Below are 25,412 nucleotides of genomic sequence, written 5' to 3'. Positions count from 1 at the left end.
GGGGGGACATTTTATAGAATGTTTCCCCGATCCCAAGGAAGACGTTTCAGCCAGTTGCATGCCAGCAGAAGAAATGAGAAGGAAGAAAGAGGTTATCCCAGGAAGGCTGGGGGAGTAGAAGAAGACATAGCTGGGAACTGTGCAAATTCCCTACAAAGAGTTAAGGTAATTTGTGATCCTGCAACCACTAAAACCACCATCTCAGGTAGCACATTTCTTGTTATGTTTTCAGAGTTGTATTCTAATTGGCAATCTTTAGCCTGCAAGCTTGCTCTCCTGGTTATCCTCCTCCCATTTATTTATTTCTCTTTTATTCACCTCTTTTGCCAGATTCCCAGCCCCAGCTGGACAGGTTCTGCTGGGGAAATGCCTTGTTAATAGCTGTTTCTCCTCAGATCAGCTGGAAGATAGACATCAAAGAAAAACTAACTCAGGCTTAACTAAACTTTATTTTCTGGAGCAGTTCAATGTAAAGGCTGCAAGACAATTTTTATGTCCTCTGCCACTCCCTATCATCTCTCTGGGCAAAGGAGGTGCTGCAGCTGATGAGGCAAGAGCTCAAACACTTGGACACCCAACACAGGTCTTAGGGAAGATTTTCCTTCATCAACTATAAATTCCACGCAGCAATTAAGAAAGTAGATAAGAGAGTAGAATTTGTTGCTGTATAGGATGAAGTCTCCATTGCTCTTCCCTGACGCTCTCATAGGGCATTTAGCAGTTTCCCAGCCTGAGAAGGGACCGGGTCACTGGAGAAGGTATGGAAGAGAGCATGGGTAGGATAGAGAGAGGACTGGCTCTTCTCACTGAAAGGAGCAATTCAAATTGTGAACCCCTACAAAATGCTAATGCCCATTGCCACAGGATGTCCCCAGAGCCAAAATTAAGAATGGATCAAAAAAAGGCCTTAGGGCAAATGTATTCAGGACTGATTACTAATTTCCATACTCTTGACACAACCTCCAGCTAAGAAAGGGTCTGACATGCAGTTCACCAGACATAGAGAGCCCAAGGAGACATCACACCACACTTGTCCTGCCTCCTAGGCTTTTCCACCACAGCACCAGGCTGCAGGAGTTGGGGAGGGAGATGTTGTGTTCTGGTAGCATCCTCCAAACCCACAGATCATGATGGGGAGGTTGGCAAGCCAGAGCCACAGCCAGGAGGGACAGACAGCTCAAGCACTGAGCATGAGAGAAACTGCAGCTGCTGAAGGGCACCTGCATGCTCCCACATAGGAATGGGGATGAGGAGGAGGCTGGTCTCCAAGACAGGCTCACCTGCAAGAAGGACTGTTTTAAGAAGACACCTTGAAATTCCCAATGCAACTAATGAGTGATGGCAGAATTAGAGGAAACCCCACAACAACTTAGACTTTCACATCATTTGCACCCAGGTTTACCAAGGTACTTTGTACAAGTGCAAGTACCCACTCAGTGGGATTTGAAAACACATCTAGAGGGATAGGACCACATACCCATGGGCTCCACAGGTACAGAAATCGTGTTGTTTTGCGTGTGCTCCCCCCTAGGTATAGCTGACGTACCACTGCGTACCTTTCCTGGTAAGGGAAAGGATCCAAAATTGACTCTGTCTTCCCGCTCATGTTGATGTTTCTTTTTAATAAGTGCTGTTTATTTGGGGTTTCATAACCCGCCTAATTCAATGTCATACAGTTTCTCAGGTATCTGTGTATCTTGCTCAATGACCACTCTGTGCAGCTGGTTTTACTTCCAAAATACCAGATACCTCTGTACACCTACGATTCATTAAAAAGAACTCAAACAAACAAACAGATAAATACCCCAAACCCAAGGGATAGAGGTACTGCAGGGTTGCCTGAAACTATGGCAAATGAGATCAAGGGTTTCATTCAGTGGTGCGGCAGCTCTTGGCTTGGATGTGTTTCAGTAGCGTGTCTGCACAGACCTATCCAAACGCGAATGTGGACTTCGAGCCGTTCATGCAGCCTGTGAAGTCCCACTTGCAGGGGGAGGGCTCTGATGCTAGTGGAGATGTGCTGCCTTAAGCAGCCAGGACAGTTGGATGTCAAGATGTGTTTACCCAGATGAGACACTGATTATTATTAAGTTCTTTAGAAATGTTAGGAACAACAGATCAAAACCAAATGCTTAGCCCTGAGCTTGTTACACAATTTAACAAGGGAATTCCCATTTTCATCCCTTCTTTAGGCTGCTATTAGAGGACTGAAGAAAAACCCTAAATAGTCAACCCAGTCTTGAAAGTAAAAAAAAAAAAAAGAAACAACAAAACAAACAAAGTTGAAATCTTTCCTGACTAAAGTTTGAATTCACCTCCACACTCTAATTGACAATGATAAATAAAAGCCACACCACAAAACTTTGCTGACAGACTATTTCAGCTGCTTCATAAATAAAAGTGTTGCCCTTTAAAATGATTGAGTCTTTCTGTCTGTGGCTTTCACAACTTTATGCCATTGACCTTTTCTTTTTCAGTGGGGATTTTTGTTATTAATATATGGCTAGATATGAAAATATTTTCTATCTGATAAGCTCATTTGGCTGTATAAACATTCTCCAGCCTCCAAGCGTGAGATGGTTGTGCTCAGTTCTCTAGCCAAATCAATCCCTTGCAGCCGTGACAAGCCACATAACAGCAGCTCAGTCGCAGCCACGTATGGCTGGAGTTCCTTGATGTCCTCCTCACATGCACACTCTGTACCCAGAGAAACCATCATGTGGGTTCCTGAACTGGAGCTTGAATGGGGAAGAGTGGAGAGGAAGCTCCTGCTCAACAAGGAGTTTGTGGCACCAGGAAGGATTTTTATTGTTCTTTACACAGTAAATAATAAATGAGGCAGTTTAATTAGAATTATAGAATCAGTTAGGTTGGAAAAGAACTTTAAGATCATAAAGCCCAAAATACATGTATCCAAGAATTCTCCAAGGCTGAAGAGGCTCCTAAAGTCTTGAATGCCCACAAACCTGGAGGCCCTGGAGGCACCAGGCCTGCGCCATGCCAGAACTGGGCAGGGTGGGGACTTCTTTCAGATATAGGATGAGGGCAAAATCCTTGGCTGCACATAAGGGCTGGGAGTTCAAGCACGACCTAAGCATGCAGAACTACCAAGGACTTACAGGAGACAGCGGCGAATACAACAGCCTTCATAGTCTTCAGGGAACTGCTGGAGAGGGTCCAGCACAGGGCAACAAAAATGATTAAGGGAGCGGAGCATCTCCCTCCTGAGGAAAAGCAGAGGGAGCGGGGCCTCTTTAGCTTGGAGAAGAGGAGACTGAGGGGTGACTTGATTAATGTTTACAGATATATACAGGGTGAGTGTCAGGAGGATGGAGCCAGGCTCTTCTCGGTGACAACCAGTGACAGGACAAGGGGTAATGGGTACAAACTGGAACACAAAAGGTTCCACTTAAATTTGAGAAGAAACTTCTTCTCAGTGAGGGTGACAGACACTGGAACAGGCTGCCCAGGGAGGTTGTGGAGTCTCCTACTCTGGAGGCATTCAAGACCTGCCTGGACGCCTTCCTGTGTAACCTCATCTGGGTGTTCCTGCTCCGGCAGAGGGATTGGACTGGATGAGCTTTCGAGGTCCCTTCCAATCCCTGACATTCTGGGATTCTGTGGTCTGTGCCAATGTTGTCCCTCAAGAGTCTAGTCCTTCACCCTCTTTCTAGGAGGGCAGTCAAGGAACTTGTCCTCAGCTGGAGGTGGTCAAGCAAGTGCCAGCCTGCTCCTGCAGCCCCATCACCCACCACTGGCAAACTAAAACGTGCTTTGTGATAGAAGAACTGCACAAACGGAGGCTGTACTATTCTCCCATCTGCACTGCAGTGCCCAGCAGACTTGGCCTTTTGATTCATGATGCCACCTTGCTCCTACAAGGAGAAGCAGAACAGGGTCTGGAAGAGCTCAGCACTACTGCTGGCGCTGCATGGACAGACAGAGCAAACAGAGCTGGAAAAGCCTCCTGAGGCACCCATCTCAAGGCACCAGGAGAACAAGGAACCAAAAGCAGGTTTCTTCAGGTCCCAGCTAATGTGCCACCATATTACAACACCTGCAGCAAAGAGCTTAGACCAGCTGAGAACCCAGAGGAAATGAATACTTGGCCACTTTCAGCCTGCCATATAAATTTTGTAGATTTTGAAGTCAGAAGGGGCAATTCCTGTCAACTTGACATTCTGCAATATAGAGGTCTGGGAACTTCCTCTAACCGGACTTGCTATTAGGAAAACGGCTTGCAGTTTAAATGAGAGACCTTTTGGCAAGTCTTAATTTGAAAACCTCACACAATAGAGAATCCACAACATCTTTTAACATTTTGTTCCAGTGACAAATTGCTCTCCCTGTCAAGCATGAATAGCTTAAATCATAGATTTATTTCTTCCTACAAAGTAAGTCTATTTAAATATCTTGGCAGCTGGAGTTCATCTGACCTAAAACCCGGATGACTGTATTTGGCCAGATGAGTCTTACCTCTCTGGTGACTCCAAAAGCAAGACATTAACTACAAGATGATTCATTACCTTTGAAATTTGGGTATGGAGAAAAAGTAAAAAGGATAAAAAAAAGGTTTAGTTTGCGTGGCCCTGCCAGATGAATAATGGCCAGAAGCTCGCTCAAGGCAGCTACGTTGAAAACAAACAGAACCACAAGTTGCAGCAACTGAAGGGTGCCTGCTGCCAGGGAAAATGCCATCTGCAGTTAACTGTGTGTTTCCCTTCCCAAAATTTAATAGCATTTCTAAAGCTCTTGAAATCTGGCATATCAGACTGCACTGCTCTCCTTACACGGTTAGCAAAGAGCTGCCCTAATCACGTCTCATATGGGCCATGCTCATCTGGAAGGTGGTGCCAAGTTCTCCACTGCTCCTGCTCCGCTGACTGCAGGCTGAGCCTGCTCCTTTCCACATGGTAATGGATATACTCAGCAGTGCTTGGTGCTTTTCCAAAAGATCCCAGAAAGGCTGAAGTTTTACACAGTGGGAGTATGGTTAAGACAAAAATTCTACACCTGAAACTGCTATTTTATTGCAATTTCAATAAGGGTATTAACATATAACCATTGAGGCACAAGTAAGGCAAAGGTACATGCCAGGGGGAAGCAGGAGGGAATGCAAAAAAAAAAAAAAACAAACAACAAAACCCAAAACAAACACACAACAAACAAACAAACCAACCAACCAACCAACCACACCTTGAATCAAAAGTCACAAGGTCTGTAGTAAGAATTTTAATACTTTAGGCAAGTGGAAGATACCATGTGGTAGAAGAGTAGAAAAAGGACTAGCAGTCCTGAAGGGACATGGGAATTGGCCTCTACAAGAGGTCAAGACTTCTACACGTATTTTGAGACATAAGCATTCAACACAGACATGGAATAAAACAGCATGCTGACTGCAGATAGAGCATACCAAATAAATTTGGCAACTTTCTTGCTAAAAGCCATTTGATTTCTAGTTGGTGAATTGGAGGAAACCACATTCATCCAGACTTCACTGAATTGTTCAGTATGGCACCATATGGGAAATTATGAGTTATTTTAAGGCAGTACAATTAATACAGGAAAAAATACAGCAGGACACAAATCAGCCAAAGAACAACAATAATTTTATTTACGGGGCACACAGACTGAAAGAAAGACATTTGTAATTCTGTGAGCACTGGGTTCAGGTCTGTGATATGTTTTGTTGCATGGCATGGCTAACACAAACTGACAAGTGAAGCATGCTGGGCGATGCGGAGTAGGTTTGCATATTCAGAACTACATTAATTGAAAGAATAGTAAGAGAAGTTAAATGGTACAAAGAGCAAGGGAGAAATGCTCACCTCTTGTTCCTTTTTCCTGAAGAATAAGATGCCTGACAGCAGGACACCCCCACCTGATACTGATACCCTGACCTTTGTAGTGAGTGCAGGAACCCCATCTCCTCCCACCTGCCCCAAAAGCCCAGCCCAAAATGAAAGAAGTAAAGCACAAATGGACCTTGTAGGTGAATTGCCTGAAAAGGTTAACTCCATTTTGCTTTTACAGGCTGAAGAGGTCTTGAGGAAGCTATTGCTATAGATGACTTCCTTTTCATAGCAAAGTTTACAACAGCTGCTTAAAAATACAACCAACACCAGCATTTTACTGTGCGAGTATTGACATTTTATTTTTTAAAAAGAAAAAAAAAAAAGAATACATCATCTTAGTGACTGGAAATGTATATAAAGTAACATATTTCAAGGAATTCACACGTTAAAGAAACAGGCTTTGAAAGAGTTTGTCTAACGCAGTGGCATGGGACCTACAAATTCTTTCACAACCGATACTGCTTATTTCAAATATTCTGTGATAATATGGCATTGGGAGAGCCAAAGATCCCCTGTGATGGCAGCACTGCTAGTACAGGAGGTGCCATGAATACCTGGGATACCCTAGTAATTCTGGAAGGTAGAAAAGGAGATGCTCTAACAACACAAAGCCATAGTCTAAGGCCACCCCAGGAAAATCCAACAGTACTTCAAAACTGTCAGAGACTAGTCAGTTGCCACACATCTTTAAATTAACTCATCCCAACCCTGGCATTTAGTAACAGCTTTAAAGAGTATATTTATATATAAATCTACTCTAAAAAAAAAAAAAAAAAACCAAAACTATTGTGAAATTTACATGAACACACACAACTTTGGCAACACCATGTTTCCAGTGGAACTTGGCTATTAGCTGCTTGGAATTTATATACAAAGCTGATTAATTAGAAAGGCTGCTATAGGGAGCCAAGCTTTCTGTCTAGGTTAGCCCCTGGATAGAACAAGGATTTCCTGTGTGTTTTCTTCTAGGAGCTGGCAATATTAATAATTGTTATTAGAACACCAGGGTACAGTGGTTTGTAAACATTTTTTTCTTAATATTAGATTAAAATCCAGTGCATTCTTACTCTCTAACTGACATTATGGATCAACTGATTCAAATGGTGTTCTGGGAATTCATGGGAGATGTAAAAGTCTGCCCAATAAAAATCTTTTAAACAAGTTCATTCCTGGTGCCAAGTCATTGACTTTAGAGCAACACCAAGCATGAATTTGATCATTTGATCAAATCGCAGGCAATTTTTTTTTCTGGAGTGTAGAAGTTTCCATTCCATGCTAGCAAAACATTTTAAGTTTTGCATAATCCCCACTCTGCAGATTGGGACACAGGTTTGGAGGAAAAGAGTTTGCCAAGGTTGCAGGCAAGGCCAGCAACACAGCCTGAAAGGCTTCCAGATTCCTGAACAACTGGCCCATGTTGGAGGTGTTGGACAGCAATGCATGATTATCTTCTGACTCCTAGAGTCCTCAACCTCCTACTAGGGAAAGATTACATGATACTGCAGCTCACAGGAAAATGCATAAAGCAAATGCATGAGGGATACATTTAAAAAAAAAATAAAATAAAGCTAGAATATCTCAAGACAGGAAAAAAAATTCTTCCTGCTCGTCTTGAAGCTCTTCTTAACTCCTTCCTCCTCCCTGCCAACTGCAGTCCTGAGTAATGAATGTCTGCCAGATCTGGGTGGCAGCTTCCTCAGACCCTTTCCTTGTGCTTCACGTTAGCCAGCTTGACTGTTTCCTGCTCAGAGGCAGGTGGAGAAGGCTCATCATGGCATCCAATCATCAGCTGATAGACTATCACTCCCGCAATGGCCCCAAGGAAGGGAGCGACAATCGGAACCCACCACCACTGTCTGCCAGTCCTGGAAAACAAAAATAAAAGATACAAGATGAGAACTGCAGCCTGTGCATTAGGACATTCATGTTTGGATCTGGAATAATGCAAGATCTGGTCATCTCCAAACATCACCATTCACTTACAAAAGACAACAGTACCCCCATGTCCGCAGCAATTTCCAAGGTGGATATTACCCCCCCACACTGCAAGTTCATGTGGTGAGCAATTCAGAACAGGCAGCTCCAGGACTTCCAAGGCTGCCTCTCCACCAAGAAAGGAGAGAAGCAGTTGGAGCACCTGGACTAGGCATTTTAACATCCCTTCCATTGCTTGCAGAAAAACATTGCTTGGCAGCACATGGTCTGTACTGCTCATGGCTCTCAGTTTTCTCCAGCAAAACCAAAATCCAAATATCACAAATGCCCCACATTTTCTGCTGCTAAAAACAATTATTATAAGCTCAAGTTTAAGGTGCACCTGAACTTCTCATGGGTGCTCCAAGATTTCCTCCCAGATAACAAAGTTAGGTCATTTGGTCTCACTGTTGGAAACCGGAGTTTTTGTGATTTTTAAGAAATCAGAGCAAAGTGTGTCTTTTAAACATGTTTATAAAATCTAAAAGATACCTTAGTGCTAAGATATGGGTGCTAAGGCTCTTTATGATGCCAGAGCTACCACCTGTTTGTACTTGTAATGTTTTTTCACCTTGATGCACAAGGATTTCATTGGCAAGAACTTACGAGAACACTTCAGTGCCCCAGCCAGCAATGGCTGTGAAGAGACGAGGCCCAAAGTCCCTGGCGGGGTTGACAGCGTAGCCAGAGTTGAAGCCCATGGAGGTTCCAATAACAAGGACAACGAAGCCAACTGTGAAAGCCTCCAGCCCCGTGGGGACAGGGTTGTTGTAGGGATCAACAATAGCCAGGACACAAACAATCAGGGAGGCTGTGCCAATGAACTGGGGAGGGAGAGGGAAAAAGAAAAAATTTAATCCAGATTAATCTTTTAACCTAATTATTTAACTCCTCTGCAGTCCTGTGCATTTAGGACTCCTCCTCTGAACTGAAAGACCTGCACAAAGTCAAACCATGGCACTATCAGACCACAACAGACTGAGCCCCCATGGAAATGGGAGACTGGAACGTGCTCCTTCCTACACATCAAGCCCACACCTTTTTCCCTACCCGCAGGAGAGCTGTGAATAACTGTTCCAGCAGCCAGAAGGGCTGAAGACATCTTCCTGAATGTGCTTCCTACCTGTCAAAGCTGGGTGGCTGTTGTCTGTTTGCGGCTGATGCGAACTTTAAGGAGGAGACAATCACCTCCGACACCACCCCACAGCCAGTCGACCTCTGGGCTGTGCCACAGCCATAGTAGAGTGGGCATGAGGAATAATTATCCTTCCTCATGCTATCACTCTTCAGGGCTGAGACCAAGTGGGGTACTTTTCACTGTTGGCCAGTCTTGTGAGGCTGGTCAGTCCCCTTAACACAAGCTTTCTTGCTGAAGGGTACTCTGGCTCTGCTCTAGCTATGGGCTAGTGAGATACCTGTGTCAGCTCTGGACACCTTCTCTTTAAATTTCATTTCGTTCTCTAATGAAAGGAGAAGCCCAGAACCACCCCAAAAGATTCCTTTTCAGAGGCATCTTCATCCTCTCAGCACCCTCTTACCTGGTCAAAGAATCCATTCACAATGTTCAGATGTTGAGATGGGTAGGTGGCAAAGATACCAGCAGTGCCATTTTTTCCTGTTACGAACAACTGGTTGTTGCCAAAATCCCAGATGGCATCTAGAGGTGAGGGGGAGGCAGGGTGGAGAGGAAGGAAAAACATAAAGGTAGAGAGGTCAGTCATTTTCCAGGATGAAGAGAGAGCCCTGCTTGGAAGATGACTAAACTGCAGTCTCCAAAGAGCCATGAGTATTGAGATAGAATTCCCTGAGCATGCCATTGCTATGTGTTGCAAAACCACCTGCTGTAGAGCACTCATTTGGAAAACCTAGGGTGTGATCTACCACAGCGGTTTACCAGTCAGGCTCAGATGCAGATGGTCCAAGTCCCTGTTCCTAAAATGTCCTGTTTGCCAGGCACCAAGAAAAAGTCAGAGCCAAAAAGTAAACAATAAGCTGACTCCAAATCTCTCCCCAAAGGTAGCCAAAATGCCTGTGGTATCACTCTCATTGTCAAAACATGAGATATTGCTATGGATCTGATCTGCAGCAAACACAATTTGGGCTGATCTTGCAGTTCCCTCTAAGCCAATACACAATTAGCTTTAGCTCTCAAGGTTGCCTTGTAGAGCAACCTGCCCATTGTCTACTACTGTGTAGAAGTGGAATAACTAACACAGGTGAGCTGTCTAGATTCCCTCCATGGTTAATAAGAGGGAAGTTAGGTTAGTGAGAAAAACAGACACTTTCCAAAGGTAGCTCTTCCATGGTTTAGACAGCTAAAATGGGATTAACTCTTCTGAAGAGGGGACTTCAGCCACCAAATAGAAAGGTAGCAGGTGTTGAACTAGAGACCTGATGTTTCTTCTTTCTAAAGTGAAAAGCAGTTGGTGCTAGTGCTTAGGATGGCAGTTTCTTCCCTTCAGGTGCAAGCTACAGTGAACCAGATGTCCTGCTCAGCTGCAGGGAACATTGCTCTTATTGCCAAAAACAGACACAAGGAGGCAAACTCCAAGTCAAAATGTCACCCTTGATATTTGAGGAAGAGCAATTTCCAGCACAAAGAGTCAGTTCTTGCCCACTGAATACTGCCCTATGATGGGGAACACCACTGGGGACAAACAGGCATGAGGAACTGGGTTTCTAGGATGCTTTCCACAGTACAGAATAACTCTGAGGGCAGCAAAAGCTGATAGAACTCCTGTTGTCTGGAAGCTAACACAAAAGAATGCAGAAGACAAGGTAGATAAAACTGTTCTAGAACAATACACAGATATAAAATCTCTATTACTAATAGTGTTTGATCAGTATTTCTGAAAGATCTGTTCTAATCCAAATAGTACCTACAAGAGAGGCCATCCAGTGGTCTGTTTAAAGTGATCATTACTCAAGGACAAAAACTTGCACACATTGATAATGCTGTTTGACCTTCAGATTGATTTGAACCCATCACCATTGAAAGGCCAGGAAAGCCTTGCCAGAAACACAGTAAGGAAATATCTCACATCTCTGTTCTGCAAGAAAATGCTTCTCTCTGATTTGGGAACCAGCCTCCCTGTGCTGAGTCATGAAGAACATCCATCTCACCCCAAAAACCACAAAGTTTCTGCACTTACCATAGTACAGCCCAAAGACTATGCCAGATCCCAGGAAAGCCCCCAGGGTTTGGGCCAGGGCATAAATTGGTAGCTTGATCCAAGGTTCCCGGGCCAAGAAGCACATGGCAAAAGTGACAGCTGGGTTCAGATGTCCACCTGCAGAGAGGTTGATGGTTATTGCATTTTCATGGGCAGAGATGTGGTCCTAGGGATGTGTCAAGTAACACTGGTTTCAATACCAGTGCTACACAGGACAAGCTCAGCCATCTAAGCCTACAGAACCATTGTCACAAGCAAAATCCATCCCACATGGAGCCACAACGTACCTGATACCTGTCCCGCAATCAAAATGCCAAGCGTCACAGCGAAGCCAAAGGCCAGGTTAACAGTCAGGAAACCTCCATGAGTCCCTCTGCTGAGCACGATCTGTGCAACGGAGCCACAGCCGAACAGCTAGGAGGAGAAAAAGAGATTTAAATTACCCTCTCTGCTTCACATCACGGTCAGCTGCTGACCAGGGCCTGCCCACTTATACCTGCATGCACCACCAGAGCACACCTATGACCCAAAGCCTTGAAAGCTTCAACCTTCAGCTGAAGTATCTAGATGTCTCCAGGGTCAGCAGGGAAGGAGAAAGGACACGGGACAAGCCTGTCTCCCATCAGGAGGAAACAAAACCAGGGGCAAAAGCAAGATCAGACCACAGTTCACTTCTCCAGAACACTGGAGGTCTTTATCCAACCATCTAATTTTCAGGTGATAGGGGAGAAGAATAGGCCAGGCAGCACCCTGGAATGAGATATTTACACTGAAATTGTTCAGGTAAGGGATGTGAGTACCTTGTTGCTAAAAGGGCTAATTGTTTGACAGAGTAACACATGGATTGGCCAGGGACAATTTTGCTAATGCCTTGAAATACAGATGTGACTGAAGGCTGTATACAGCCTGACTTTCATGGAGTCCTCTTTCGGGTGTCTCTGGCTGACAGCGAGGGATTGGGGTTGCCTTCTTGGGCTAAGGTACCTGCAGTTGTCCCAGCCCCAAGCTACAGTGTCTGCTGTGGGCACTGTGTGCACAGTCCACACCATCCCAAACCAAACATATCCTTCCTATGCCAAAACCATGTGAGAAAGGATAAGGGCAACACAGCTGTCCTGTTCCTGCAGCACCAGCATAGCACAGGCACCACCAATTGAAAAGCCCATGTTCCACAGACATCCTGCCACCAGCACAGTCAGATGTTTGGCCTTCTGTCCAAGATCAGGAGTGCACTGAGCACTTTGGAGAACAGAAGTTGTTTCTGATGGGTGATATGGGGTGTTTCCTAGTGGCTAAGGGAGATACGTGCTCTTGCTCATAGATGTTTGCTACGAACAGGTGATCCTTCTCTTCCCAACCACATTCAAATGCCATCCTTCCTATGCTCACCCTTCACAGCCCAGACCAGTTTCCCCTGGTAGTTCAGTTCATCACTTATCCAGTTGGAGACTTTCTGCCTGGTCAATTCTCTCCACTACCCACCATGTAATTTAAGGAACCCTAATCCGCATCATGTGTATGTTTTTATCTTCCACTGACTCCACCTGAATTGATTCTTTGTGTATACCAGAGATTATCACATCAGCAGGTACTGAGACCATCCTTAAACTAGGGCAGGCATTACCCGTTTGCTCCTGAGATCCTCAAATCTAGGGATCAAGGCTTGCCTTGCTTCTCCTAACCCCATGCCTATATCTACACATTCATCAAGACTTCCTGCTTCTGTGATCTCCATCATCCCAGAATTACTCAACTGCCATCAAGTAGACACCCGGGTAGCAGGGGTGGCTCTTTTCACGTCTCCTGCCAATGCTGGACATGCCCGTTGAGCAAAGCACAAACCAGATCAGGGGCAAAGCCAAAACACACCTAGCTCATCCCCTCCCATCCCCTTGACAACTGATGAATTACTAATAAAGCAAACATGGCACTCAGTGTGCTGGGAAAGAAGAAGCCAGGTAGGCTGCAGGCTAACTTATGAGGTGGACACTCTGTACACGGGTGCCTCTTGACAAGGAGCCAGGTCCCCAACACAAGACCTTGCGTAGAAAGAACAAAGGAACCCACAGAACTTGTTATCTGATGAGAGGGGATGTCTAGCACAGCTCTCTACCAGGTGCAGTCAGAAGAGTCCCTTCAATGTCCTAACTCTGAGCTGCCCAGCTGGGAAACCATGGCACAGAAGACATCAGGCAAAAGCAGGAAAGATGAATCTTCTTTATTGTGCAACAGACAGACCCATCATTCCCAGCTACACCCAAACCACTGAGGGAAATGTAGCTCCAGCTGAGCAAATAAATACTGGCTAACGACCAGGATGACAGATGTTCTTTCCCTTACCCCAGAAGAGCCCCAGCATGCTTTAACAGAGATCTGGAGAGAGTCCTTGGTCGAGGTGTTCACCTCTCTAAAGCCACACAACATATCAGTCTGACCAGGGAGGGGGTGAGCCCACAAAAAGCTGCAATGGGCACCTGAGTTTGGCAGGGTTGGCCACAAGTTCTTCCAATTGATGAAGGTATTTGTGTTATTCACTCTGAAAGAACTGGCAGTTCTGCAAGTGGATGGTGGTTGGCTTCTTAGCCACATGCCTTTCGGTTGCAGAAACCACAGAGTAAATCTTCCCCCCTCCACCCACAAAGGTCTTCGGTTAACCTGGAGGAAGGCCAGATCTGCCGTTTCTCAAGAGGTTGTTCCCCATTCTCCTCTTCCCCCATCCTATACCTAGCAATACCTCTCCAGCTTTTCCTCAGAATAGAGTCTATGGGCCATGCAAAAACACCCTGGAGCCACTCCACAGCACCATTACAATTATTTATCAGATGAGCCCTGAGCACTGCTTGACTTAATTCAGCGTAACAGTAGAAAATTTGACTCTCAGCAGATAAAGAGTAATGTAATATTTAGGGACAGGTTTGAACTTTGATATGCATGTGTGCAATTCCATCCTGCAACAGTGAAGTCCACTAAGCATGAAGAGATATTCTTATGCATGACATCCATCCGTGACATTTGACTTGCAGAAACCAGTTCAAATCATGCTCACCCGTGATTTTGTGGCAAGCAGCTTGACGTTACAGAGTTTTGTTGTGGTAGTGGCTGTTACGGTTTTTAATCACGCCATTTCCACGTCTGCTATTTGCTAGTTTTCCTTCCAATCACTTTTCCCAGGCCGTATGAGACAAGAGACACTTAGCACACTTTTTTTTAAGTCTCTTTTCCAGTGCTTACAGAGAAGCTTTTAGGAGCAGTTGAAAGGCAAGGAAGTTCAAAGAAAAACAATTCAACATTTATCTCAGTGGCTTTTAAGTCCATGTAATGGACTCACTCTCAGTTTTAGAAACCTGACTCCAACACATGGAAACATTACTGTAAGAACATCCCATCCAACAGAAAGCCAGGTTAGCACCTCACACAGCAGCATGTGCAGCAGTCAGTTTTTATACCCCCATGACTCCCTAGCCAAGCCCAAAAGCAGTTTTAAAGTGCTAATAAAACAATTGCAACAACACATTATTCTGATGTATTAAAGCTACTCTCCTAGGAACTGAGGTCAAGGCACCCATTAACCAGGTTAATGGAAGCGTTCTCCTTAATGTCATCTTACTGGCTCTAGCACATCTAATAGTTTTCCCTGCCAACAAGGAGGCTCCTCACTGCTCTTCCCTCACAAGCTGATCCAAATCCTTGCCCTGTAAAATAAAATAACAAAATTGATGTTCTGCAGGAGCCGTGAGTTGAACTGGTTCAAGGGTGGACATGTTGACAAACTCCAAAGTCTGGACAAGGAAGGGGACAGCCAGAAGCAGCAGCCACACCAGGAAAAAGTAGCTATTTGCTGGGTGAAACTTCACACTCAGGGAAACCTTAAACTCCAGGGAGTGTTTGGAGACCGGCCATGTGGCTTTATCACCCAAGGTAAAAACACCCTGTCTCAATGTCTGGAGACAAGAAGCTCCACAGCTAGTCAAGGCTGGTAGGAAGGGAACCTAGAGGATTAAAAAAGTGGAAAAAGCTAATGAAGAAATGAGGCTACCTGAGTTTTTAGGCGCATGTAGTGAAGAGCAGCTCCGTACATGAACTTGGGAGGAAGGCGTTCAGCGCTCCCATGCACAACAGCCAGGTTTCCTCCCTTGTTTGCCTCCTCTTTTCTTTGCCAGCGCTTTTTCACACCTTCAGGTGCAACACAAAAGACCTGGATGCATTTGCTCTTGGATTTCAGACAGATTGATCTCTAAATCAAGATGGGAAAGTTTTGCTGGCATAGCCTAGGAGTGCTATTACCTGAGTTACAACTTTCCTGTTCAGACAGCATATATAGCAGGGATTAGGCAAAGAGCCTGCTGTAAACCTACCCTAATCAACCCAGTGGATGGGACAGGCTGCTCAGCTCTCACTGCCTTCTGCTTAGTGGGGAAGATGCCAGAAGGGCAGTCAAACCAGGGGTCTACGCCGGAGGAAGAGACCCTGAGAGACTAATGGAAGGTTTTACGCATTAAACACACAAAGGGACGCCTCTTCTCATATCAGAATGGAACTTAGGACTGTCCCACAGTCCCTTCAAGGAGAGAGGCTGGGAGGGAGGGAACAGAGGACTATCACTTCACAGGCAGCTCGAAACAACCTCCCAACTCCTCTGTTGCTCAAAGCAAAGTGGTTAGAGGCACTCACGGCCTCTTTCTGCCCTCCCTGAGGGGAACCCAGCTGGGTAGACCTGAAGACAGGCCCATCCTCATTCCTATTTATGCTCAAGCAGCATGTGAAGATCTTCCTCAACTCCATGGCCCGTGTGGCCAAGACAACCTGCACCAGCCACAAAAGCAGGGCAAGGAGCACCGTCATTTTTGCCCTTCCTCAAAGCATCTCTTGAACAAGCACACTGGTAATCATTTACAATTTGCAAAGCAAGGAGAAACATTAGAACCTAGAGCCAGGTTTCTTGTCCAGCATGGCTGGAACCAGCCTGGACAGAAGCAGACCTATGGGGAAGGGCAGCAGCAGATGGTCTGTCATGTTATGGTTCTTTCTGCACCACATGCTGTCCCAGAGCCAGACAGGGCTGCAGGACTCGAGAGATAAGAAGGTTTGAGGAAAGTTCTGTCGCACGTACATCACGTGCTACAACAACGATGTGCAAAGCTGGAGAGACGAGTCGCGCGCAGTGCAAGAAACCTTAGTAACTGTCAGCAGAGGAGCTGGACATAGAGAGGAAATTCACTATTTTAGCTTGTTCCCACACACAGAAGCAAAAATGCTTGTTCTCCTATCCCTGGTATCCCTCAGATGAGGAGTCTTTAGACCTGTGCTTCTGGTGGGGTTTTGTGAACTGCTGGGGAAAAGCTGCCTTCCCCCTGAGGGCGAGTACCTGAACTGTCATGTTTGTAGAAAGGTGAAACCTCCTTGCTCCTGCACAAGGCGAAACAGTTTTGGACAGTTAATGAAGAGCTTTGAGCAGTTCTGGTGGAAGAACCAAGGGAGAGTAGCAGCAGTGCTATTCCCCGCACCTCCACACCCAGCAGCACAAGAGCCTTTGCAGAGAAGGGTGCGCAGCACTCAATATGCTTACAGCAAAGACTTCCAGCCCCTTTTAAATCCTAGCAAAGCATTAACAAAGAAAAAAAGCTAAAAAAAAAAAAAAAAATGGGGAAAAGAGAAATAATATTTTTCAAATGCAACCAGCTGGATTCAAGAAAATAATAAAAAAAAAAAATCAAACAGCAACTGTGGGAACTGCTGTGCCGCCCTGGATGGCTGTGGGATGAGTGACAACTGCAAGTTCTGCACTGCCAACAGTTAAATGAGGCTCCTTCATCATCCCAACCACTTCACTATTTTGGTTTCTGTGGTCTGCAGCACACTTGTACACCAAAAAGCTCCTACCTGGCCACAAAGTCACGGCAGCCCTGATTGAAAAGCAATTAGGAATTGTTTTTGTCCTCCTTTGTGCCTCAAGAGTAGTGAATCACAGTTAGTCTGGCTTGGAAATCAACTATAAACAGTAAGTTACTTCTCCTGCAAATGTAAAAACCAAACAGAGCCCAGCTTTGGTATTTACAGCCAGTAGAGGAAGGCAAACAGATCAAGCCTTTAAGGGAGGCAGAGAGGCCACTGGAAACTGGCTTTAGAGAGTTGCTACAGTAATAACACAAACAAGTGACTTGAAAAATGCCTTCAGCGTTTGCCTTGCTTAACTATTGCCAGCAAGTGGTGCCTCTGACATAGGTATAACGTTCAAACCTAAAGTACCACTCCGAAAGTGCTTTTTGAAAGGAAAAAAAAAAAAAAAGAAAATCATTTAATGATCAGAGGAAAGGTAGAATCAGCATTACTGTTCTTTTAACAGTAAGGACATTACCCACAGACTAAAAGCACATTGTATGAGGTGCTGGTTGCAGCGAATGCAGTTTGCAAGCAGAGAGCACCTTGCCTTTGCGCTATTCAGAGCTCAGCTCCCTTAGTTGGATTATTTTTTCTTATCTTATCTTAAAAGAGGCACTGTTTTGTTTTAACATTCTGCTACATTTACAACCTCCTTTTAAAATAAATGAATAAATAAATAAAATCAAGCACTAGGTTAATTCTTACAGGCAAATACACTTTGCAGGGGTCTGGAACAACCTTGCTCAAGAAGAGTTTGAGAGCTGCACTCATTATGCAAGTGAAAGGGTGGAGGGAAGAATCTGAAACTGTGCCAATATGCACGGTGGGACAAGTTTTACATTACACAGTGAAATGTAAAGTAAGCTGCAAACTTTAAGCAGTCTCACTCCCTTCGGCTCAGAAAATTTATTTCCGTGTGAATGATATCAAACCTTAAATCAATCCCTAATATTGTCCTCTTCTAGATGTATTTGTGTTCAGTAAACCCCATTTCCCATGAAGACAGTTTCATGGATTCCAGGTCTTTCCTCAAGTATTTTGTTGCCTGAAGCCCATGACAGCTATTTACCAGGCTCAAATGCAGGTAAATGCATTCACACCCAGTTCAGCCTGCTGTCAGGGTGGGCAGCAAGGACTTTTGCAAGGTACAGAATCTCTCCTGGGATTCTCCAGTTCAAACTACAACCCAGATCATCTGAAAGGGCTAGAAAGTTGACTTCTAAGCTTGTCTGTGTTTCAGGCAGATGATATAATCAAGAAATGAGAAGGAATCTGCATGGTAGGGAGCAAAAAAAATTTTTTTCTAGTAAAATAAAGTCTGTAAACACCACTTCATTAACAGAATAGACTGGGGCAGCTCCAAGGGACTGATGCCCAGCAAAGTCATATTCAGGCTTGCTGCCCTGGAACTCATTTTCCTCTCCATGTACTCTGGTTTTCCCTGCTGACACTCCAGGAGCATTCAATGTGTTTGGGACTACCCCATTTCTCCCACCAGCCCACCCCATCTTCTCCCACATGGACACTGAGCACCCACAGCCCTCCATCCACCGTAGAATTGCTGCAGGAGATGCAAGGTGAATTTTACAATGCCTATGAGATGGAGTTGAGTGTGTCACTAAAATCAGTGTATTCTTCACCCCAGACACCAGCTCAGGACGTCCTGAACAAGGGGAGGTATCTACTTGCACACTTACAGTTTAAAACATAGCAGGTGTTGTGCTCCCAAGAGTCACCACTTTCACCAGTGCAGCAGCCAACCTGGCTGATGGGTGCTCATTACCACGTTCATTTTGGAGGGTGGTTATGATTTTGGCCCAAATGCTTCCCCAGGTTCTGAGCCCCTCCTAGGTCCTCTCTGCCCTGGACAGGCGAGAGTGGTAGCATTTTATGGGGACTCAGCTGAGCCCCCTGCCCTCCCACAAAAGACCCAGTACCCCCCTTTTCTTCATTTGTAAATGATCTTACTTATTAAAGTGTAAGACAGCATGTTGATCCCTTTGTGTTGTCTCCAAGACCACATGCATATTCATCAAGCCTTCCTCTGCTTTCAGCTCCTTCAACTGTTAGATTTCTCCACATACCGTCCTGCCACAGGTTACAGAGAAGAGTAAACCTGCAGTGACTCCACTGAAACCTTCAGGATTTCTCGGGATTTAAACCACTTCAGAGGAACTTTCACCTGCAGATACTCACTGAGTGAACATCAACTCATTTCTTCTGCAATATCAAAGCACCAAACCCATGGCCTGCTGGACAGTCCTGCGTTTTTGGATGCAGATTCCCAAAGCCAGATATCCCTGTGCCAGTTTTGCTACACCAGTATTTATTCCCCACTCATCACACACAACTGTCTGAGCTGCTTGCATCTGCCTTTGACTTCAAAGCAAGCCAGGGGTGCTCAAAGCATCTTCAAACCAAGTCAATTATGCAGATATCCACCCCACTTCATTCCTTCTATCCCATCCCTTTAGAAAACTAACATTAAGAGGCAGAAGAGGGGGTTTTTGCCATTTGCCACTTAAAAACACGTCAGCTGGCAGCGTGTCTCTGTCACACACATGATGAGCACAAGCTCCCCATCAGCTCCTGGCACGGGCCACTGCGGTGTCGTGCAGCCCCGCTGATAAGACCCTGGGGAAACAGCAGCCAACAGCAAAAAAAAACACTGCAGCAGTTTAAATTCTAGCTACTTCTTCTCCATAGGATACATAAAGAAAACAAAGAAAGGTGAGGAAAAAGCTTTTGTTTCCCTGGGTGATAACACTTGAAGTATTTCAGTGCCAAGAAAATATTCCAGGGCAGACAGAAAGGAAGTTTTGCACGATCTCTATCAAAATATTTGCTGCTTCAACAGAGACTCTTTTGCTCCCTGCACTTTGTAGACACACAAAAGCCCCCAAACACCCACTGAGCTCTGCAGAGCTCACCCTTTGCCAGCAATACCAAATCTCATCCTATGACAACTTGCTTTAGTTTTTCCCTGTGGATAAGGACTTCTCTCGCAGGGCAGGTTGCACTGCAGCTAGGCTCATGCCCAGTGCAAACCCCGGCATCAGCGCAGCCCCTTCACCAGAACAATCTCCTGCTTCACCCAGGGGTTAGAGAACATCATAACACCACAGACTCACCACCAGGATCAGTGTCCCCAGGCACTCGGCCAGCGCTTGCCGCACTAATTTGTTCCTGATCCTCAGGTGCTCCTCAATAGTAGCAAGAATGTCCTTTTGCCTCCCCATTGCAGCCGAGGTGCCCTTTGAGCGGTGTCAGGGAAAAAGCAGCAGCTGACAAAGCCTCAGCAAGGTTTCTTGCCCTACACAACTGCCTTTGCTTATAAATAAGTTTGGCGATGCCTGACACACCTCCTGGATAACCACACCCCTTCCACCCTCACTTCAAACTCAACTGTTTTTTTTTTTTTCTTCCTTTTCAGCGTAAGACAGAGTGGGTGGTTTTCTTCATTTTCTTTATTGCTTGCATCTGTGAGCAAAAGATTCAGGAGTTTCATAAAAACAAGGAATTAAATGTGGCAAATGTGTCCGGCTCAAACCCCTGCTGTTTTCATCACTTATTATCTAAAACGTGGGACCATATCTGCTCCTCTGCAGCTTCATCTGAGGTCCTAAGAGTTAAATGTATGAACCGAACAGTGTCTTAAGGCATTTATGTGACTAGGGTACCCTGCTTTCCTCTTTCTTTCCTTTTGAGCTCCTGCAGGACGGCAAAGCGATGAGCGCTCTGGTGCTTTTGCAGCAAAATTGTGGGGCAGGAGGGTCTGATCCCCCACGCTTGAGCTGCAGGCTGAGGACAAGGCACCTCCTGACTCCAGCAATTACCCAGCTAAAGCTGGTGTCAAGGGGCAAGTCCAGACCTTGCTGCATGAAAATCTGCATCTGCATCCAAACTCTTGTGCATCGTTACAGTTTGTCTCACCATCTCAGGGCTTTGGGAGTGCTTTTGCACCCCATTTCCCTGAAAGCTGTAAAGAAAAGAAAAGCCAGAAGAAATCCTCAGTGCAGGACCAGTCCCCCCGTCATAGGGCTTTGACAAGGAGACCAGTGACTCACTGAGCTTCGCAGGAATCAACCTTTGCTGCCTTTTTGTCTTCAGTAACATCCCGTGTCACTCTGGCTGTTCTATGGGAAAGCCGCAACAAAAGCTGTCCCAGTCCGTACCATCTGGGGTGAGGGATGCTAGCAGGACGCTTGCCACCCATGGCATCTGGTTTCTGTTAAGTGAGCAGTAAAAATTCCCCTGGCTCTTTGACTCACTGGGGCTTGACGCAGAGCAGCAGAGACGAATTTGCGGGACTGGAAGGGACCCCTTTCCTGGATTTGTTCCCCCGCCTCCTCTGCAAATCCACAGATGCCCGGCTTTACTCTTCCCCTTATTTAACCATCAGCTTCCCTGTTGGAAAAGCAGAGCTTTTCAACGCGGCGGTGAATGGGCCTTTACTTCTCACAGAAAGGGCAGGAGGAGCGGAGTCAGGAGTCTGGTTAAGAAAGCAATAATGTGTGGGGAATCAAATGCACAGAAACACTCAAGTGCTAACTAAATTATGGGGACAGGAAAACCTCCTCATTACTTTGTGCTCAGGCCTGGTCTGGTATCACTGCTCCTCTGCCTCCTGCACTCCCTTCTCCTTCATACTCCACTCTGCCCTTTTCAACCACAGTGGTCACAGTCAGAAATGAAGCTGCATGTTGGTTTTTTCCCATTTGGTAGTTCCTAAGTTGAGGCCTGTGGGCTGTTTTGCCTAGATATGAGAAAGAAATTTTTTACAATGAGTGTAGTGACACACTGGCACAGGGTGCCCAGAGAAGTGGTGGATGACCCGTCCCTGGAGACATCCCAAGCCAGGCTGGACGGGGCTCTGAGCAAGCTGATCTGGGTGAAGATGTCCCTGCTCATTGGAGGAGAGTTGGACTAGATGACCTTTGAAGGTCCCTTCCAACCTAAACCGTTCTATGATTTGTTGAACCACCAATGTGCAGATGCTGTATTCTGTAGTGTAGGTTTATTGAGATGTATTTACACTGGGTCCTGGGTGTCATTCCTTCCCTAGTGATGGGAACAGGACTAAAAGACCAGAGAGAGCCAGGTGAGGAGCAAGAGGCATGGGAAGGTGTGATGTTCTCCAGGTAGCTAAGCACATGTCTCCCGATTGCAGCATCGGAGCCCTTCTGGCTATGAGTTGAGGATACAGAAACTTCCTCACGGCTAGTAAAGGGAAGGGAGATGTCTAGGCTCCTAGGCTGATGATAGAAGGTGGTGGTAACACGGATCAAAGCTGGTGCTTGGAAAAGTCTAGACAGACGCAAGCCCAAGGAGCCAGAGTGGGGTGGGCGCTCCAACACCATATCTGCTGCTGACTCACTATCTGACCCTGAGGAAATCCTTCACCTTTCCACACCTCAGCTTCTCCGTCAGTACGCAGGAGAGAGTGGCATCAAATTCCCTTCACAGGTGTTGTGAGGGTGAATCACTGAAGCCCAAGATCCAATGACTTCAAATGAGCAACAGGGACTTATGCAATTGCTTTCCTGACAGACAGCCATGTTATTATCTAGGTAGGATCTTGGGGAAGGGACAGTGATGCAATGCTGGAAGAAGCAGAAGATCTTTTCAGAAGCAATAATCAAAGTCTGGGTAAGGGCTGAAAGACCCCAACTCTGGAGCTTATTTGTGCCAGGAATTGCCCTGCCATACCATTCAGCTGGGCTCCAGGGACACATGATCTAAGCACAAGGTAGTTAAAGATGTTTATCAGCAGCAATAGGTTTCCAAACAAGCCCATCTCCCACAATAACTGGTCCATAGGGTACTAGTGCCCATCCTGATTGTTAGAAGAAGTCCACAGGCCAGTAGAAGTAAACAAGGAAGGATTTAGCAGCAAGACTAACAAGGTAGGACCTCAGAGATGCTGGGCTTTCCTGGTGTGTGGACACAGTAAGATGTCCATGCCTTCAGTGTTGCCTTGTGTGGACATTCAAAGATGCTATTACACAGCACAAAGGATTGAAAAAAAAGGAAATTTCCAAACCTCTATCAGAAAAACTCATGCCTGACATCCTGGTGTTTGTGCCAAAGCTATGGAAGCCAAATCAAGGAACTTCTGTTGTCCGTCATGTCCTGATTCAAACATCAGGTGTTAAAGAGCCTAGAGTGAACTACCCCTATCAATCTGTACAGTGCCAAAAAAATCAGGGCAAGGGAGAAAGGAAGGGGAAAAGTAAAAATTTAATTTATGGAAACTGCTGGTTGCCCAGAGGAGTACTCAAATAGAAAAAGGAAGTTCAGCTCAACAGGGAAATCACAGACAACACTGTTCTGTTCTGCTCCTTCTACAAATCTCACTCTTTTCTTCCAGTATCTCCTGGATCCACAAATACAGGAATAGCTGGAGATAAACCAAGATTTGAACCCGTGCCCTCTGAGCCTGGTCCAACAGAGCACTTCTCTGTTAATTTTTGTGACTTTCTTATCCCTTTCCTTTCTCTCCTTCAGAACCATGCAACATGTCACAAAAAACTCGCTGTGCTCAGGCTGTTATTTCTAGACATGATCCAAAACCAACACCCAGGTTCCAAGTTAGCTGTTTGCATTTCAGCCTTGCAGCTTGGCTCCCTCACTCCTCACTCCACTCCAGGGCAAAAAATACAGGTGAAATTTCAGAGGAAGAACCGATCCTTGGCTGCTCTACTTCAGCTGTTTTGCTGCTGGCTCTAGTGACACAAAATCAATTCAGGCTCATGAGCTCCTTGCTTTCTGCAGAATGCTGAATCAGCCTCCAGCAATGTAGTTTTTCCTATTAAAAAAACAAGTTTAACAAAGTAACCAGACTTTTCCTTAAGCAGCTAAATGGATAAATCTGGACTGATGGGTTCCATATCTTGTCCAAGCCAAATTGATTCACTCATCCGGGATGGATGGTGCAATACGATAAAGAGAAAAGTGTGAATCATGCAAATCTGTAATGACACACTCATTGCTGGGTCACCTGGTGCAGAAGCCGTTATGCTGAGAGGTCACTGGGTGAAAGCATGATAGGATCCATCCTTGTGCAATCTCCCTTTGGAAGATACCTCTGATCATCTCCTTCCCATGATCTACTTGACAGAGCAATATATGGTGACATGTTCAGAAGATTTCATTAAAAATCAAAATTATAGCTTGCCTGGCAAGGCAGGGTAGGAAGTGAGTGGGTAGGAAGTTTATAAGCCTTCTAAATGATTTTAGCTGTAGGGCGAGTGCAGTGATTTCAACATCCCGCCTCGAATCTCCAGATTTGCAGAGTCAGGTGCTAATTTCATGTCTGGGTCTGCTTAGCCCTCCACCTCGAGTTAGAAAACTGGAGAAATTCCTCCAGGGAAAGGGGTGGTCTGCACAGCTGAGAGTTGTTGATGGCATCTGTGTCTGGAAAAACTTAAGGTGAAGCTGCAATCTTAATTCAGTCTCCTCAGAGTTGAAGTTGGCAAACTGGGTTTGGATTTTGCACTGCAATTTGGTAATTGAAATAACACTTAAAATCCTTGAAAACAGTTCTTCATGAAGTCCACTGCTTAGGAGCATAAGGTGACCCTGCCTTGAGGCTATAAGTCTTGTTCAGAATGTCCCATAGGGATGTATGCCCCAGAGTTGTGTTGGAGCATGGGCCCACAGCCTGTTACCACTGGCAGTTCCTTGTCATGCATTATTTCCTCCTCATCCCAAAGCTGGTCCCAATTTACAGGAATAAACATCATTCATCACATGCCGTTCCTGCAGAGAAGCCATATTCCATTATAAGCAGTTGCATACCAGAATAACTACTGTACAGTGGAAAAGGACCAATTGCTCCAGAAGAAAGCTTTTTAATAACACATCTGAAAGGAAAGCTATTACAAACAGCTCTCCTGAAATACAGTTTTGGCAGGACCTTCTCCCATAAACTGCTCCGTGTAGACAGTCGTTCTTCTGAAAGTTGCAGAGCCAGTCCTGGCTTGGAGACACTGCTGCTGCTGCGCACCGCAACAGGAGAGTTCAAAGACCCTGAAGGTACAAGACACATAAATGGGGTGAAACTCCACCAGCCCAAAGTGTGAGTCAAGACCAATGACAAGAACTTTCCTTACCAGGTGAGGACATGTCCAGGAATGGAGAGTGAGCCTGCTCTCCAACCTAAACATAGGTACTCTCAGCACAGATGTCCCTGGGCAAAGAAACAATCCCTTTAAGAGCAAAAAACACCTAGATGTCATTTTAGGTGTCTACACCATGTGATCATTTAAGAAGCATCTCTTTATAGGCTATAAGGTAATCCTGAAACAACTATCCCAGATGGAGACAGCAGTCAGTGTAACCCATCCTCAGTCTCTAGGGAGGCATGGACCTGCAAAATGCAAAGGTATTTGTACCATAGAGGAGGTGAGGTATTTGCAGTAGGAGCAGAGAAGTCTTAATATAATTCACAGCAGGGGCTTTCTCTGCATTACCACATGAATTTCACATTACCCATGCTCAAGAAAGACAAACTGAAAGTGGAAGTACT

At 45.4% G+C, this 25,412-nt stretch overlaps 1 protein-coding gene across 1 annotated transcript; it reads right to left on the bottom strand.

Annotated features, from left to right (window-relative positions):
• Positions 1-6,127: 6,127 nt before the first annotated feature.
• On the bottom strand, positions 6,128-20,221 carry AQP3 (aquaporin 3 (Gill blood group)). The gene is made up of 6 exons (XM_082074292.1): positions 20,014-20,221; positions 11,290-11,416; positions 10,982-11,119; positions 9,368-9,486; positions 8,436-8,653; positions 6,128-7,720 (listed from the first exon to the last, which is right to left on the bottom strand). The coding sequence occupies exons 1-6, from the start codon at positions 20,119-20,121 to the stop codon at positions 7,552-7,554; spliced, it is 879 nt and encodes a 292-aa protein (XP_081930418.1). The 5' UTR covers positions 20,122-20,221; the 3' UTR covers positions 6,128-7,551.
• Between the last annotated feature and the right edge of the window lie 5,191 nt (positions 20,222-25,412).

Source organism: Streptopelia decaocto, assembly GCF_964273445.1.
Source record: "Streptopelia decaocto genome assembly, chromosome: Z".
Taxonomy (NCBI): domain Eukaryota; kingdom Metazoa; phylum Chordata; class Aves; order Columbiformes; family Columbidae; genus Streptopelia; species Streptopelia decaocto.
This window is presented reverse-complemented; position numbering and strand designations above follow the sequence as displayed.